The 13,624-nt window shown below is 40.3% G+C and overlaps 4 protein-coding genes across 4 annotated transcripts; 2 read left to right on the top strand and 2 right to left on the bottom strand.

The window, feature by feature from the left end:
- Positions 1–498: 498 nt before the first annotated feature.
- Positions 499–1,842, bottom strand: PCOAH_00050090 (Deoxyhypusine synthase; the record flags this gene model as incomplete). Its single annotated transcript, XM_020061791.1, has 1 exon — positions 499–1,842. One exon carries the CDS (start codon positions 1,840–1,842, stop codon positions 499–501), a length of 1,344 nt encoding a protein of 447 aa, XP_019917336.1.
- Positions 1,843–2,832: 990 nt separating this feature from the next.
- Positions 2,833–6,138, top strand: PCOAH_00050080 (ATPase; the record flags this gene model as incomplete). Its single annotated transcript, XM_020061790.1, has 1 exon — positions 2,833–6,138. One exon carries the CDS (start codon positions 2,833–2,835, stop codon positions 6,136–6,138), a length of 3,306 nt encoding a protein of 1,101 aa, XP_019917440.1.
- A 514-nt stretch (positions 6,139–6,652) lies between these two features.
- Positions 6,653–8,643, bottom strand: PCOAH_00050070 (Glycylpeptide N-tetradecanoyltransferase; the record flags this gene model as incomplete). The annotated part of the gene is made up of 4 exons (XM_020061789.1): positions 6,653–7,699; positions 7,875–7,922; positions 8,121–8,243; positions 8,410–8,643. 4 exons carry the CDS (start codon positions 8,422–8,424, stop codon positions 6,653–6,655), a joined length of 1,233 nt encoding a protein of 410 aa, XP_019917457.1.
- A 2,637-nt stretch (positions 8,644–11,280) lies between these two features.
- On the top strand, positions 11,281–13,036 carry PCOAH_00050060 (Uncharacterized protein; the record flags this gene model as incomplete). Its single annotated transcript, XM_020061788.1, has 6 exons — positions 11,281–11,429; positions 11,594–11,663; positions 11,805–11,858; positions 12,001–12,050; positions 12,206–12,582; positions 12,780–13,036. 6 exons carry the CDS (start codon positions 11,281–11,283, stop codon positions 13,034–13,036), a joined length of 957 nt encoding a protein of 318 aa, XP_019917190.1.
- Positions 13,037–13,624: the final 588 nt, after the last annotated feature.

Here is a 13,624-nt window from a genome sequence, read left to right as displayed (position 1 = left end):
ATTCACCCATTCGTACGCCAACCTTGGGGGGAAGAGGAGTGCACGCAAAAATAGACATACCTAAGCAGCAAATTCTATTTGTCACTCCATAACGAGTGTATGCATATACATGCACACCAGGCCTCGATTCACGCAACTTTTTTTTTTTTTTTTAAATACATTTTTATATGACCACAAATTTGTGCTTTAATTAAGGAAAAGTTACACGAATAAGCAGTTTAATACAAATCGTATATGCAACAGAGATGTGCCGCCAAGCGCTAAGTGGAGTTTAAAAGACGAACAGCAAACGTGCGCACAAAAAAAAGGAAAAACGGGAAGGAGCAAAACTGCGCAACGGTGTGAGGCAACCCCACGACGCTGCGCTGTCCCACTAGCCCCTTAAAATTGCGCCAAAACTGCGGAATGCAAAGTTGCAACTCGGTTCGCCCGTTCATTTTAACGTGACTTTTTATTTGCCCATTTTGCAATTTTTTCCTCTAACATACATATTCTGCACTATTGTGTGATTATACGCGTTTCCGCTTCACCCGAGGTGTGCTTCCCCCGTTGATCGTGCAAGTAGAACGTGTTGAGAACCATCAGGGGAAACAAAATCGTAGCATCGCCAAAAACTTTAACATGGTTGTTCGTGTGACCCGCCTTAATCTTCCCCCACGATAAAGCTTCCGTAGTATTTGCGCCACTATCACTGCCGTCGTATTCATTAGCCGTGTTTACATACACTGCAAAATCGGCTCCGTTTCTCATCAAATTGGCGTTACAAACGTGATGTTTCGGTAGACCCCCTCCCAAAATGATAATCCCAGACTTCTTACAATTTAACGCCAAAGAGTTAATCTTCTTAATATCCTTTACAATGTCTAAAATTAGATTATTTTTTATTTTTTTCCCATAATTGTGAAAAAATAAATTATCCCCCAAGGATCCATCTGTTAACCCGGGGCAGAATACAGGGATGTCATTTTTATGGCACCAATATATGAGGGAACTTTCATCGTTTATTTCCTCCCCCAGTTTGTTTATGAACTCGGAGGGGCTTAAGTAGAACAAGTCCGATTCGTCTTCATCGGAACTGTCACACGAGGGATTGCAAGGCGGGGATGACGACGCATTTTTTCCTTCTTGCTCTTTTCTCCTCCTCCGTTTTTCCAACTTTTTCAAAAAGAGTTCTTCATTTTTTCTGTTCTGTTCGTGTAACATTTTATTCAGTATGGGCTGGAGCCAGTCCTCAAATTTGCAGTAATTATCATTTGGGACAATTAAATTGCCTATTCTGTTCCACCCCTTTTTCCTTAACTTTTTCCCGTTAAGATTAAAATCGCCCAAGTACGTTTTGGAGAAGCACTTGATAATGTCTTCTTCCACTCCCCCAGCTGTGGTCACCACCACGTCTATGAACTTCTTCTTTGCGAGGTACACGAATATTTCACGCAGCCCGCTAGATATCATGTTTGAGGTGAAGGATAGCCAGATTAGGCATTTTTTTTTTTTTGGCATGGCTTGACACTTGCTACCATTGTCCAGATCTTGGTCATCCTGTGTCCCTTCTCTCCCCTCTGCATACTTAAAATGAATCATTTTGTTCACCTCGTCAATTCCTATACCCAAGTTGGTGGCCTGGAACCCCATGTACTTGTACTGGTTTACAAACTCGTGCAAATTTATTTCTTTTTCGAAATTCATACCTTCTACCACATCTGTGTTCTCGGGAATTTGGTTCGACTTAACAAACACAGACGACTTGGCGTCATCGATTCCGCTTTTCTCATCGCTGCTCTCTCCATCGTCGCTTTCGCTTCTGATTTTGTTGACCTCTTTAAATGCCCCCTGGTTCATCATGTTGGGGTAAACTTGAAGTGGATACACAAACAGCTTCTCTCAGTGTTCGCATACGCGGGAGACGGATCAGTTTATTGTATAAAATTGAGTAGAGGCACATATGCACGGCACCTATACAGTGTATGATGCGGAATTGCGTCTTCCAAATCGCTATGTTGAAGATTGCTCTTTATTCCGATAGTGAATATCTCTGTTGGTACTTTTCCTTTTCACCCCTTAATTCGGACAAAACTGTTCATGGTATTCTCACTCCCACGTTTTACCTTTCGCACTATGCAGAGACCCAAGAAGCACTACTGACAAGCATTTTGTATCTCCTTATGTACACGTTTGTTTGCGTAGAATCTATCTAATGGGGGGTAGAAATCCGGTTGGTCTTTCAAATAATATTTATTTTGGAGTCAATTCCAGTTGGCAGCTCTTCAGATCGGCTTAGCTGTTCTTGTTCTATTTTCGCAATTTTGACCACTCTGGTGAGACTCTTTTTCTTCTGCCTAATTTTTGCATTTAAAAAAAGAATTTTTTTTTTTTTTCTGTACCAATAACGATTTGCTCCGCTTTTTTATTTGTTCCCACAGGGGGTAATCATTCATACGTTCTGCTGATAAAAATTGCGAGAAATGTAGGGGCAAGAAAAAAAAAAAAAAATAAACCGACGTGACGATAACGAGAGGAACACCTGTTAGATGTACGGAGGACCCTTTCCAACACGCCCTTAGGAACGGGAATTATTACATGCCTATTTTATTTTATTATTTTATTTTTTTCAGTGCTTTTAAGAAATAACTGCACCATTTTGTGTTCATCTTTTTCCGACTGCTTGTTAGGAGAAACTCATTTTATTCCCTCCTAAAATCGTGTAGCTTTTGTATATAATACAGCGCAATACATTCGACGCATGGGAGTTGTAAACTTGTCGAGAAAAGATTAATTAGGGTGAGCCCCTCAAGGTGTTAAAAAGTACAGGCAGAAGCAGAGGAACAGCTGGGAATGCCCCCCCTGATGGACACCCATCATGTGAACCTGAATTTTTTCCCGCACGATGAGGAAGAAGAAAAGGTAAACATAGCAAGTAATTTCAACCTGCACTGCTCAAGCGAGCTCCTTAAACAGTTAAAGCTAAACGAAAATGACAACGTTGTTGTGTGCCGCACGAAGGGAGGAAGGAAGGCATATGTCTGCTGCTGCGTGAAGGGGTGTTCTGAGCTGAACTTGAAAAAACAGACAAAGTGGAATGACGTCTTTGCGAATACATTTTTGTTGAGTAGTTTGAAAATTGGCGTGTCGAGCGAAGGTGAGGAAGAGGATGGTGACGAAAACGTACATCCCAGTGGGGGGAACAAGAAGCAAGCTCAGAAGAAGCACCACAATATACGCGTTGAAATGAGGAAAGCGGAGCTATACACCCCCATAAAACAAATAAAACTTGGTGTGCAGGAAATAACTAACGAATCGTATGAAAATTTGAAGGACTATTATCATGATGACCATAGTAATTATATGATGCAAACCTTTTGGAATAATCTGAAAAGTAAGAACATGGAGAGGTACATAAATCTGTCCTTGTTAAATACTTGCTTGTTTCCAGGAAACTGCCTCAAAATTTGTGTGCTGGGTGTGCATACGCGCTTGACCGTTACAGACTTGGTTGTCCAAATGAAGGGAAAGCAACAGTGGGATGTGGTTCCACTGGGGAAGGATTTCCGCATCCCCTATGTGAGTCAGAATAGCAAAATTGTCGTGGAGAGGGCGGCCCCCCTTCGGTCGGAGAGTGCAAGCAGTGATGAAAAAAAGGATGCGTATAGTGATGACAACAGTGATGACGGCGTAGGAGGTGCACCCCCCCCTGATAGCGCCAAGAAGATGAACAAGGGAAAAGAAAAAAATTACCCAAAGAATATAGGAAGCAGAAAAAAGAAGGGACTAAAAAAAATAGGGGGGTACAAAAAAATTAAGGACGAAATTTATTACTACATTTTATTGCCACTGATTTATAAAAATATATATGATGAATTTCATATCGATATAAACAGAGGTATTTTGCTACATGGACCTCCAGGGTGTGGAAAGACCTTCATCGCTTTGGCAATCAAGGAGGAGTTACTACAATTGAGGAGGAAATTATCACACATGAAGTTGAAAAAGAAAATGAACCACTTAATTGGATCAAAAGGGGAGGGTTTAGCAGAGCAATGCAAAGAGACACAACCTGGCTGTCACAACGAAAGTGGGCAGCAAATTGATGACCATCTGAAGGACGACATTGTCCTACCCGAAATGGAAATTCTAAAAAGTACCGACCTAATCGATAACAACAACAGTGGGTCGAAAATTAACGAACTTTTTCTAAGGTGCTACAAGAGGTACAAAGAAGAGAACAAATGCTCTATTGTGTTCATTGACGAAATTGAAGTTCTTTGTGAGAAGAGAGAAAATGCAAACATAAATTTGTATACTTCTACTTTGCTTAACAATATGGATGGAATAAAAAAGAACACACACACCATTCTAATAGGGGCAACAAACTACATTAATCAAATGGACTTAGCTTTAAGGAGAAGTGGGAGGTTTGACAAAGACATCGAGATAAATGTCCCCAACTTGAAGGACCGAATTGCCATTTTTAAGAATAAGCTAAACAGAATCCATCACAATGTAAGTACGAAGCAAATCAAAGAAATTGCAGATATGTGTCAATCCTTCACTTGCTCGGATATCAACGCGTTGATCAACGTATCCATGTATATTTATTTGAGGGAGAATCGGGTTGTGTCTCGCAAGGCGCTTAAGGGGACCTTGCGAGGTTCGCACAACGGGGAAGGGGTCGAGGAAGAGGGAAAAAAAGGGAAAAAAAAAGCGGAGGAAGAACCGGGACAACATGACGTGGAAGTAAAGGCAACCCAGGGAGCATTCCCAACTGGGGCAGTCCTGGGATGCCGACCTGCACCCAAACCTGACGAACCTGCTCACCTCCTCAAATACAAACATCTCCTGAAGGGGCTAAAATACGTGAAGCCCTCCGGCATGAAAGAACTCTACGTAGATATCCCCAAGACAAGAATCAAAGACATAGGGGGCTACCAATTTGTGAAAAGATGCATTAAGGAGTGTTTAATATATCCGAAGAAGTACAAGCATGTGTACGAAAAATACAACATACAGAGCCCCAAAGGAATATTGCTGTATGGCCCCCCAGGGTGTTCCAAAACTCTGTTCGCAAAAGCCATAGCTAGCGAAATAAACATGAATTTCATCAGTGTTAAGGGGCCAGAAATTTTCTCTAAATATGTTGGAGAATCTGAAAAGACAATTAGAAATATATTTAAGAAAGCTCGGGAGAACAATCCCTGTGTAATTTTTTTCGACGAAATTGACTCCATCGCGGTGAACAGAAATTTGAACCAAAACTTTGTCACCAACAGGGTGCTATGTCAGCTGCTAAACGAAATAGACGGAATTTACAACCGAGTTGATGTAATAATTTTGGCAGCTACAAACAGACCCGATCTTATCGATCCTGCTTTGCTAAGACCGGGGAGGTTTGATCGAATTATTTATGTCCCCCTCCCAAATTATAAGTCCAGATTATCTATTCTTAGGAAGACTCTAAAGTTTTACAAAATTAATAATATGATAAATGGATGGGGGGGGAATGACCCCCCAAGTAATTCCTCCGGTGGGAACAGTCACCCCTTGAAAAGGGACCTTCAATCAGAAGGAAGTGCAATAGAATCGCATCGGAATAATTCCCCCGACACCGCTACAATGCGCACCGTGGAAAAACTACAAATGAAGAACGAAAAGCATTATGTTGATTGTAACGTAGATTCGTGTCCCCCCACGAAAGCTGTGCTAGAGGAGGAAGAAAAAGCGCCAAATCGGATCAATCCTTCGATATGTGAAAAAGGTGGGGGAAATGCCAAAACGGTAAATGAACAACAATTTTCAGAGGGGGCAAACAAGAATAGTCATGTGAAGGGGGACCGCAAAAGGGAACCGCTCCCGCATGATAATAATAATTTTACGGAGCTATGCCAATTTTTGGCCAAAAACACAAAAAAGTACAGCGGTGCCGAAATTGTAAATATTTGCAGAGAAGCATCCATATGTGCATTACGAGAGACTCTGAAAAACTGCAGAAATGAAAAACAAATGCAGAGGGGATCCTTCCCCGGAAGTTCTTTGGTTGGTCTCAGCAAAGAGCATTTTGTGAAGGTCTTAAAAAAAATTAAACCGCAAACATCCGACAAGCTTATAAATTTCTATAAAAAGTATAATGAACAAAAAAAAGGGTAACTAGAAGGAAAAAAAAAAAGGTGAACAAAATAAGATGAAGAGGAGGGAGAAGGCGACGGAACGAAAGCGATCCCTCCTCGCTTTTGCACACGTCATTCATTGGCAATCATTTTTTAAAAAAACACCCTATGAGATAAAAGGGAGGTATTCTACATTAAGGTATTGCCCCCTTTTTTTTCTTCCTACATTCTGATTGTGCACTTTTTGCCTTTACTCCGTCCACAACCTTTTTGAACTTAACATGTTCACAATTTGTTTTTGTTCCTCCGGGAGAATTTTCATACGCCCAATTGTGGCCACAGGGGCTGCCACCCCCGTTCGCAGCTAACATTATCCCAAATGGGGAGGTTGTAACGAGTACCCCCTTTCAAGATAAGCCGCATAAAATTGTCACGGATTGGGCAAAATTTCCAACATCAACGTGCACAAAGCTCTTTGTTTTCCTCGCAACGGCACAGTCTTGTCACGTCAGTGAGACGTCACCGGTTAATTGTGTACCTCGCCGGTTTCCCCCTCAGAGCAGCACAATACCCACATGTGCAGGTGCGAAGGACGCACACTTCCAGTTGTACAGATAATACTTGAGCGATCCATCTCCTTCACCGAACTTTAAGTCCTCAAAGACGGATTTATTCTGCATCACTTCCAGCGCGTTAAACACATCAAAATTGTTTCTCTTGGCCAGGAGAATGGCATCCTGCATTAAATTTTTGAATGTAGTTGTCGTGGTGACGTTGTAAAAAGAGTAGGCAGCATTTAAAGTGCTATATTTATCATTTCCCAAAATTTGAGAAGGTAAGGAATAAAAAGAAATCATGTCTTTAATTTTTCCACCCTCTTCATTTACATAAGTATAAATAACATTATCGATGGGAAGAAACCAGTGGGCAATTTCTTCTTTCGTAAAAACAGCATATAAATTAAATTGCTCCAAGTAGCTACTCAACAATTTGTGCACTCCTTCGACATCTTTCTTTTTCATTAATCTCATATTTTTTAAATTCAATGTATCATCAACTCGGTACAGTTTAATAGCCCTACTCATCGTCAATCTGGAGTTCAAGGAAGAGAAACCTATTTCAATTAATTTTTTTACATTTATAGATCTGTGATAATATCTTGCGTCACTTACTGGCTTGGGTAAATAAACTCCAGCTGTGTAAATAGCTTGCCATATGTTTTCTAAATTTATCCTCCTTGTAATTTCTTTAATTAAGACTGGAGCTAGCCTTTTTGACCTCAACGTTTTATGAACGCATAAAAAATTAACTTCAGCCATTTTTATCGTTTTCTTATGAATACATATATCCGTCGGAATGGCACTTATAAATCCGATGAGCTTATTCGACGCATCATATTTCACACCAATGTGCCACGCTTTTAAATAATTTGGAGATGTCAGAGCCCATAGTAAAAACTCCGCAGAGTAGTTAAACCGGAAGATGTTGTCGTCGTCTTCTACGTAGTTGTCTGTTAAGAGTGTGTAAATTTCGCTCCGGTCCTTTTCATCCTTCACATCGCACACGTACCAGGAGTAGCCTGGCGGCAGTTTGTACTCATCCTGCGGGGAAAATAAAAAAAATAGAGGGAATAAATTATAAACAGATTATTCCGTTAATCTTAGCCACAAAAGAATGGGATCTTTTTCTGCAAAGAAAATATCAGCCCCATTACAGGTGAGGAAAAAAAAACCTCCATATATAGAACTTCAGAAGGGCACATAAAAATTGTCTCACCTTTCTGACATCCTCCACTTTGTTGTCACTTATGAATGGCTCGTTCACCTGCACGGGGAAGTGGCGTTGTGTTGGGATAATGTTATCCAAATGGGTTGACTTGCACAGCTATATGTACACAATTTTATGAACACAGTAATGGTGCGCAAAAGGAGTATGACAACTGCACAACGAGGAAACGATGTACACATGTTAAGCTGTTCCACACACATGCGATGATGATGCACGAAGAGCTAGACCCCCTACCGATTCGTTAAACTCGTCATTTATTTTGGGCACGGGCTGCGTGTACCAAAACTTGTAATCAATTTTTATTTTGTCCTTTGCATTTTTTATTAGCTGGTAAATGTCTCTTCCGGAAAATTCCTTCTACGGTTGGGGGGGAAATAAGAAATAAGTGAAGCATGTGCGATGTAATCCCATGTAGTTCCCTACGCCCCACTATGCCTCACGTGTGCACGACTGCCTCACCGATGTGCATATACAGTTGCGCGTCTTTCACAAGGCAGCCATTCATGTTTCCATCCGTTCTTACATTATCATCGTTCATTGTTTAATGCTCGGATGGCCTAGCTTCTTGTATTCCAAAAATGGTAAAACGCGACAGCGTCTATGTAAGCAAATCAGAAGGTATCCACGCATGTACGTGTATATGTACCTTCAAGCGTGCACAAAATTGGGCATCTATGTGGTTCCCCCTAAATGTTGTAAAGTGAGTGCGCGACGAATATGTCACTTATGTCGAGTAAGGAAAACCCTCAGGTTAGAAGCAAGCCTAGGAATAAACGAATTAGCATGCGGTTTGACTCATCTAAGCAATACTTGTTTGTTTATGTTGCGTGTTCGCATTAGTGATTAATGCATGGCCTACTGGGCGAAAGTGGGGTTAACCTTGAGAGATTAGGATAATTTTGATTGCCCTCGTATGACATACCATATTATGCGGATTTACACGGAGGGATGTTGCGTGCCAAAAAAATGATGCAGTGGAATGGAGAAGGGCCTACTTTTTATACATTCGCTAACTTTTCAAGAGTGCTCCCAAGCACATTGGCCGGTACAAAATATTTTATGCGTGTGCCTCTACATCATTTAGAAATTATTTCATTTTTGTAATTTTCTCTCCAATTTTTACGATATTTTTTTTGCAACGAAATAACGCCATCATTTTACGTGAAATTGTTTGCCTTAAAATGGGATTTACTCCTCCGGCATATCGTTAAAAAGGCAAAAATGTGCCATGTATCCGTTTGTAGTACAGGCTAGGGTTAATTCGCCGTTCAATCCTAACAAGGCATACTTTTACCATTCCTCCATCAATTGTTGTACATTTTCGTGTTTTACCCAGTTGGTGTTTGCAAAATTGGGGGTGGGGGAACTCGAGGATTAACAATTCAAATCACACCTTAAAGTAAGATAAGGGAAAAGAACCCTCTTCTTAGGTTCGTTTTTTTTTTTTATTTTTGTGCTGTTAAGGGAAAATAGTTGCAAAATTAAGGATGGAAGAACGTTGCGGGAGTTTAAACTGCTTACGGATATGTGCTTACATATGTGAAAGGAAAAAGGATGGGCATAACCCATTAAGCAACTCTTCTTTTTTTTTTCATTCCACCCAATGTAATGTGTACACACATGTTTGTACCTTATTTGACTCCTCCCTTTGTACACCCAGTTGTGAATGAACATTTTCGACACAAGTATTCATTATGGTGTCGAATTAACTGTCACTGTGGAGGACAAATGAGAAGCAAACAGGGAAAACAGCGCTTAACTGAAAAAACGCAGAACGAACTCAACGCGGGAATTGTTACTTCTGATGCGACTAGCAGGACCCCTTTGTCTCGACACGCAGGTCTGCCAAAACAGACATATTTCTCATCAGTTCTACCGTTATTTACTTCTCGTTCGCGTTAAAACTATTTTCCATGTGCATTCGAAACTTACACATGCAATTCGAACGAGGTAACAAACTACGCATTCGCGCCAACGCGATGCTGTTCCTCTCTCGCCCCAGCTTAACACGCATAAATACTTACGTACATATATGCATACATGCATACACAATTTTGTAGTAACAAGTGGGGTTTTCCAAATGGCACGATGTTTTATATAGTTCCTTCTTTTCCCGCGTTTGCGAGGTTGTAGGGGGATTTTTCCCCTCATTGGCATTCTTACACTAATTTTTTCCTTCCGCTTCACGCATATTTGTTAAATATCTGTTTGACGGTCTCTTTAACACTTTCATTTTGGAACTCATGTCCAGGGGCATATGTCCCGTCGCAGCGCCACATGTACGAATGTAAGAAAATGAATGCATATAGCCTTTCCACGTTTTTTTTTTTTTTTTCGAACTGGCAATTTTATCCCATTTTAATTCCTCAACAATTGCTTAAAAATGAAAAAAGCAAATCAGCAATTTTCCAGATTGACAAATTTGCGGATTGGTAAATTTAGCAAACAAATGGCGTACGGGAAACACCGAAATGATAAAACCAAAAAGCAAAGTGCAGTTGATTTTTTCAAGCTCACTGCAAAGCTACGGAAAACTGCGTATCCCATTTTTTTTGCTTGCAGTTATATGTAAATATATGGAATGATTTCCCTTCGAGGCTCCTTGTTCCATACTTCATTCCCCCTCTTGTTGCTCCTTCCTTTTTTTTTTTTTTTACCTTTTTAAGGAGTACTACACGTGGTGATGCCTCTTGAGTGTTTTTCTCCCTTCTGTTTAGCGATTTAAAAGGGAGCAAACAATAGCGCATAGCAAAATAGTCGCGCAAGCAGCAAAAGAGTAGCAAGGGCAATAAGCGCACTGCCAGAGTAAATAGCAGGCGTTGCAGCAGTAGCCGTAAGCAAAGAACATACATTTTGGTTTATTTTCCCAAGGGAACACCATGAATTACAGGAAATTGTTAACATTACGAGAAAAAAGCAAAATAACGTGGAAATAATTAAAAATAAGAGTTTCTTTTTTTTTTTTTTTTTGAAGTACGATTTATTATACCCCACTCCACAAGTGTAGCAAAATTAAAAAATGATAACATTGAAAGAGGCCATATCTGATGTTTTCACAAATATAAATGTAATACGGAAAAAAAAAAAAAAAAAAAACAGGAGAAAGAGAAAGAGAAAGAGAAAAAAAAAGAACTTCAGCAGTTATAAATTTTACGCAACATTGACTTTACACATGTCTACAAAAATGTGTTGGTGTGTTTGTCCAGCATTCTTGTAAATCTGTACAGTTTTTCTTTTACATTATTTTTTCCATGTTTCGGGAAAAGTTTAAAGGGGGATTTTTTTACAAATCTATTTATCCGCCTCCATTGTACTTGTCCCCCTTGCGTATATTCCATGCTGTCCATTCGTTGCATAAGAGGAGAAAACTGCTTCGATTGCTCTTCTCCGAAAAATGTTACATGTTTACACATGTTGTGCATGCCTTTCTTGTGCCTCTCCCCAATTGTTTCATTTTTTTATTTCATTTTATTTTCTCCATTTTGATGTGCAGAATGACCAAAAGAGGGAAATACTGAACGTATTGATCCACATTCTTCAAAAGTAAAAGAAATGTGCATGTGAGGACACGTGTGCAGCTGATCAAATGAGAAACATCGTAAACCTGTTAGACACGTTCGCAGGGACCGACGTTTGTACGTACCCCCCTTGCGTGTACCTTACCCTTGGACATCCCCGCCCACTCACGTTTCCCCCTTTCCCTGCAGAATTATTGAAAATCCCTCCAGGGCAAAGTTTAGATCCTTAAAAAAGGACAACAGAACGTTTATTAATAAGGTACCCTAGGGAAATAGTGCATTGACAAAGTTGCTACTTCGTTCATATTGCACACATATATTTGTATACGTGAGTATATACTTAGCATCCATGTTTACACTTGCATGCGTTTTTTTTTCCCCCTTCCCGACTACATAACAGTTGCTGCATTTCAATGGATCGGATGCTGTCCTGAGGTGCCTGGGGTTTGAGGAGGTAAAGGCGTCCAAAGTGTGAGAAGGTTGACTGATCAACTGGTCAACTGGTCAACTGATCCATGTAAAACTTCCCCTACCGTGGGGCGAAACCAACCAAACAGACAATCATCTTTTACTTCTTCATTTATTCCCCTTTAAAGGATGAGGAAAAATGGTTCTTTCCCGTGACGAATGACCACACGCTGACAAGGTATGAAAAGCTAGGGAATGTTCCTCGCCATTTTGTCACAGCGCCTTTATCCACTGCTTTGCTGGGGTGTGTCCGTTCGTTTGGCACGTACCCAAAAGGAGCCATTCTCAAACGTAATAACACTAAATATGTGTGACTGCCGCCCCTTCCCGAAGGAACCTCAGCGAAATTCAAGGCTACGTGAAGGACAACACATATGTGTCACACAAGTCTGAGTCCGTGTCTGAAGAGAGCCAATCAAACCACGTGAAGGAATTTCGGAATTCCCTAAACGGCCACAGCCTTTCTTCCAATCGAAACAACAGTGAAGAAACAATAAAAAAAAATCCTGATGAGATCAAGTTAGGAGGTCTCTCAAAGAGAAGACTGGAAAAGGAAAGATTGGAACTGTTAAATGAAAATGAAAACACAATTAAATTAATACAAGAATATTCAGATAAATGGATTATACAAATTAAGGGTGCAGAAAATACCTTATACTCAAATGAAACCTTTAAAATGCAATTTAAGTTTACCGAGAAGTATCCAATAGGTGGGAAAATGGAGAAAACGCTCCTTAGAGGGGGGTTCAAAACATCGGGTGTTATAGCACCTTGGTGTGAACATGGGCAATATATACGAGTTTGTGTCCACCCCCCTAACACGCACACACACACACATCATATCATAACATGTCATATGTGAACAATCCCACGTGCTAACCACTAAACCATTTTCCCCTCCTCGCAGAAAGCCCAGAAGTGATATTCATAGGAGAACCGCCAATTCACCCACATATTTACAGCAATGGGCACATCTGCCTGTCAATTTTATATGATCACTGGTCTCCTGTTCTGTCAGTTAATTCCATATGCCTGTCTATCATTTCGATGCTTTCAAGCTGCACAAAGAAGAGAAAGCCAATCGACGACATGCTCTACTGTTCTGCGGGGACAAAAGTTTCCCCAAAAAATATGAGATGGATGTTTCACGACGATAAGGTGTAGTAGCGACCCTGCGCCATTTGCATTTCAGATGGAAAGAAAAAAACTGTAAATTTCGCTTATCCCGTTAAATTTCTTTTTCTTTTTTTTTGTTACAGAACGTGTGCTCTGTTTGTGTTTTAATGCGCAGATTTTTTTTTTTTTTTTTAATTTATCCATATGAAAAAATACTCGTTTGGTCTACTAGCAAACTGGTAGTGTACCAAATTGGAGAGCAGAATCGAAGGGGGAAACTGTCTAGTGGGAAAAAATTGGATGACACATGAAGCGGGGTGTTGCGGCTTACTGCTTTGCAGCGCTTCTTCTGGCCGTAGTTTTTTTTTTATTCTCATTTTTTTCTACGTTGCATGGATATTCAACAAACTGTGATGCTGCATTTCTGTGCGAGTTGTACGTAGATCATTTATTAACCATTAAAGGAAATTTCTTCTACATTTTCTTTAATGTCTCCGAAATATTTTTTTTTTTTTTTTTTACACATTGTTAATGTACCAATTTGCGCTATGCCTCTTCATGTTTTCCCACCATGGCAATTGCAGTTGCAAAGGCAGATGTAGATACAGCCGCAGCTGCAGTTGCTCTTGTTGTGTG

This window comes from Plasmodium coatneyi, chromosome 13 (assembly GCF_001680005.1).
Source record: "Plasmodium coatneyi strain Hackeri chromosome 13, complete sequence".
Taxonomy (NCBI): domain Eukaryota; phylum Apicomplexa; class Aconoidasida; order Haemosporida; family Plasmodiidae; genus Plasmodium; species Plasmodium coatneyi.
This window is presented reverse-complemented; position numbering and strand designations above follow the sequence as displayed.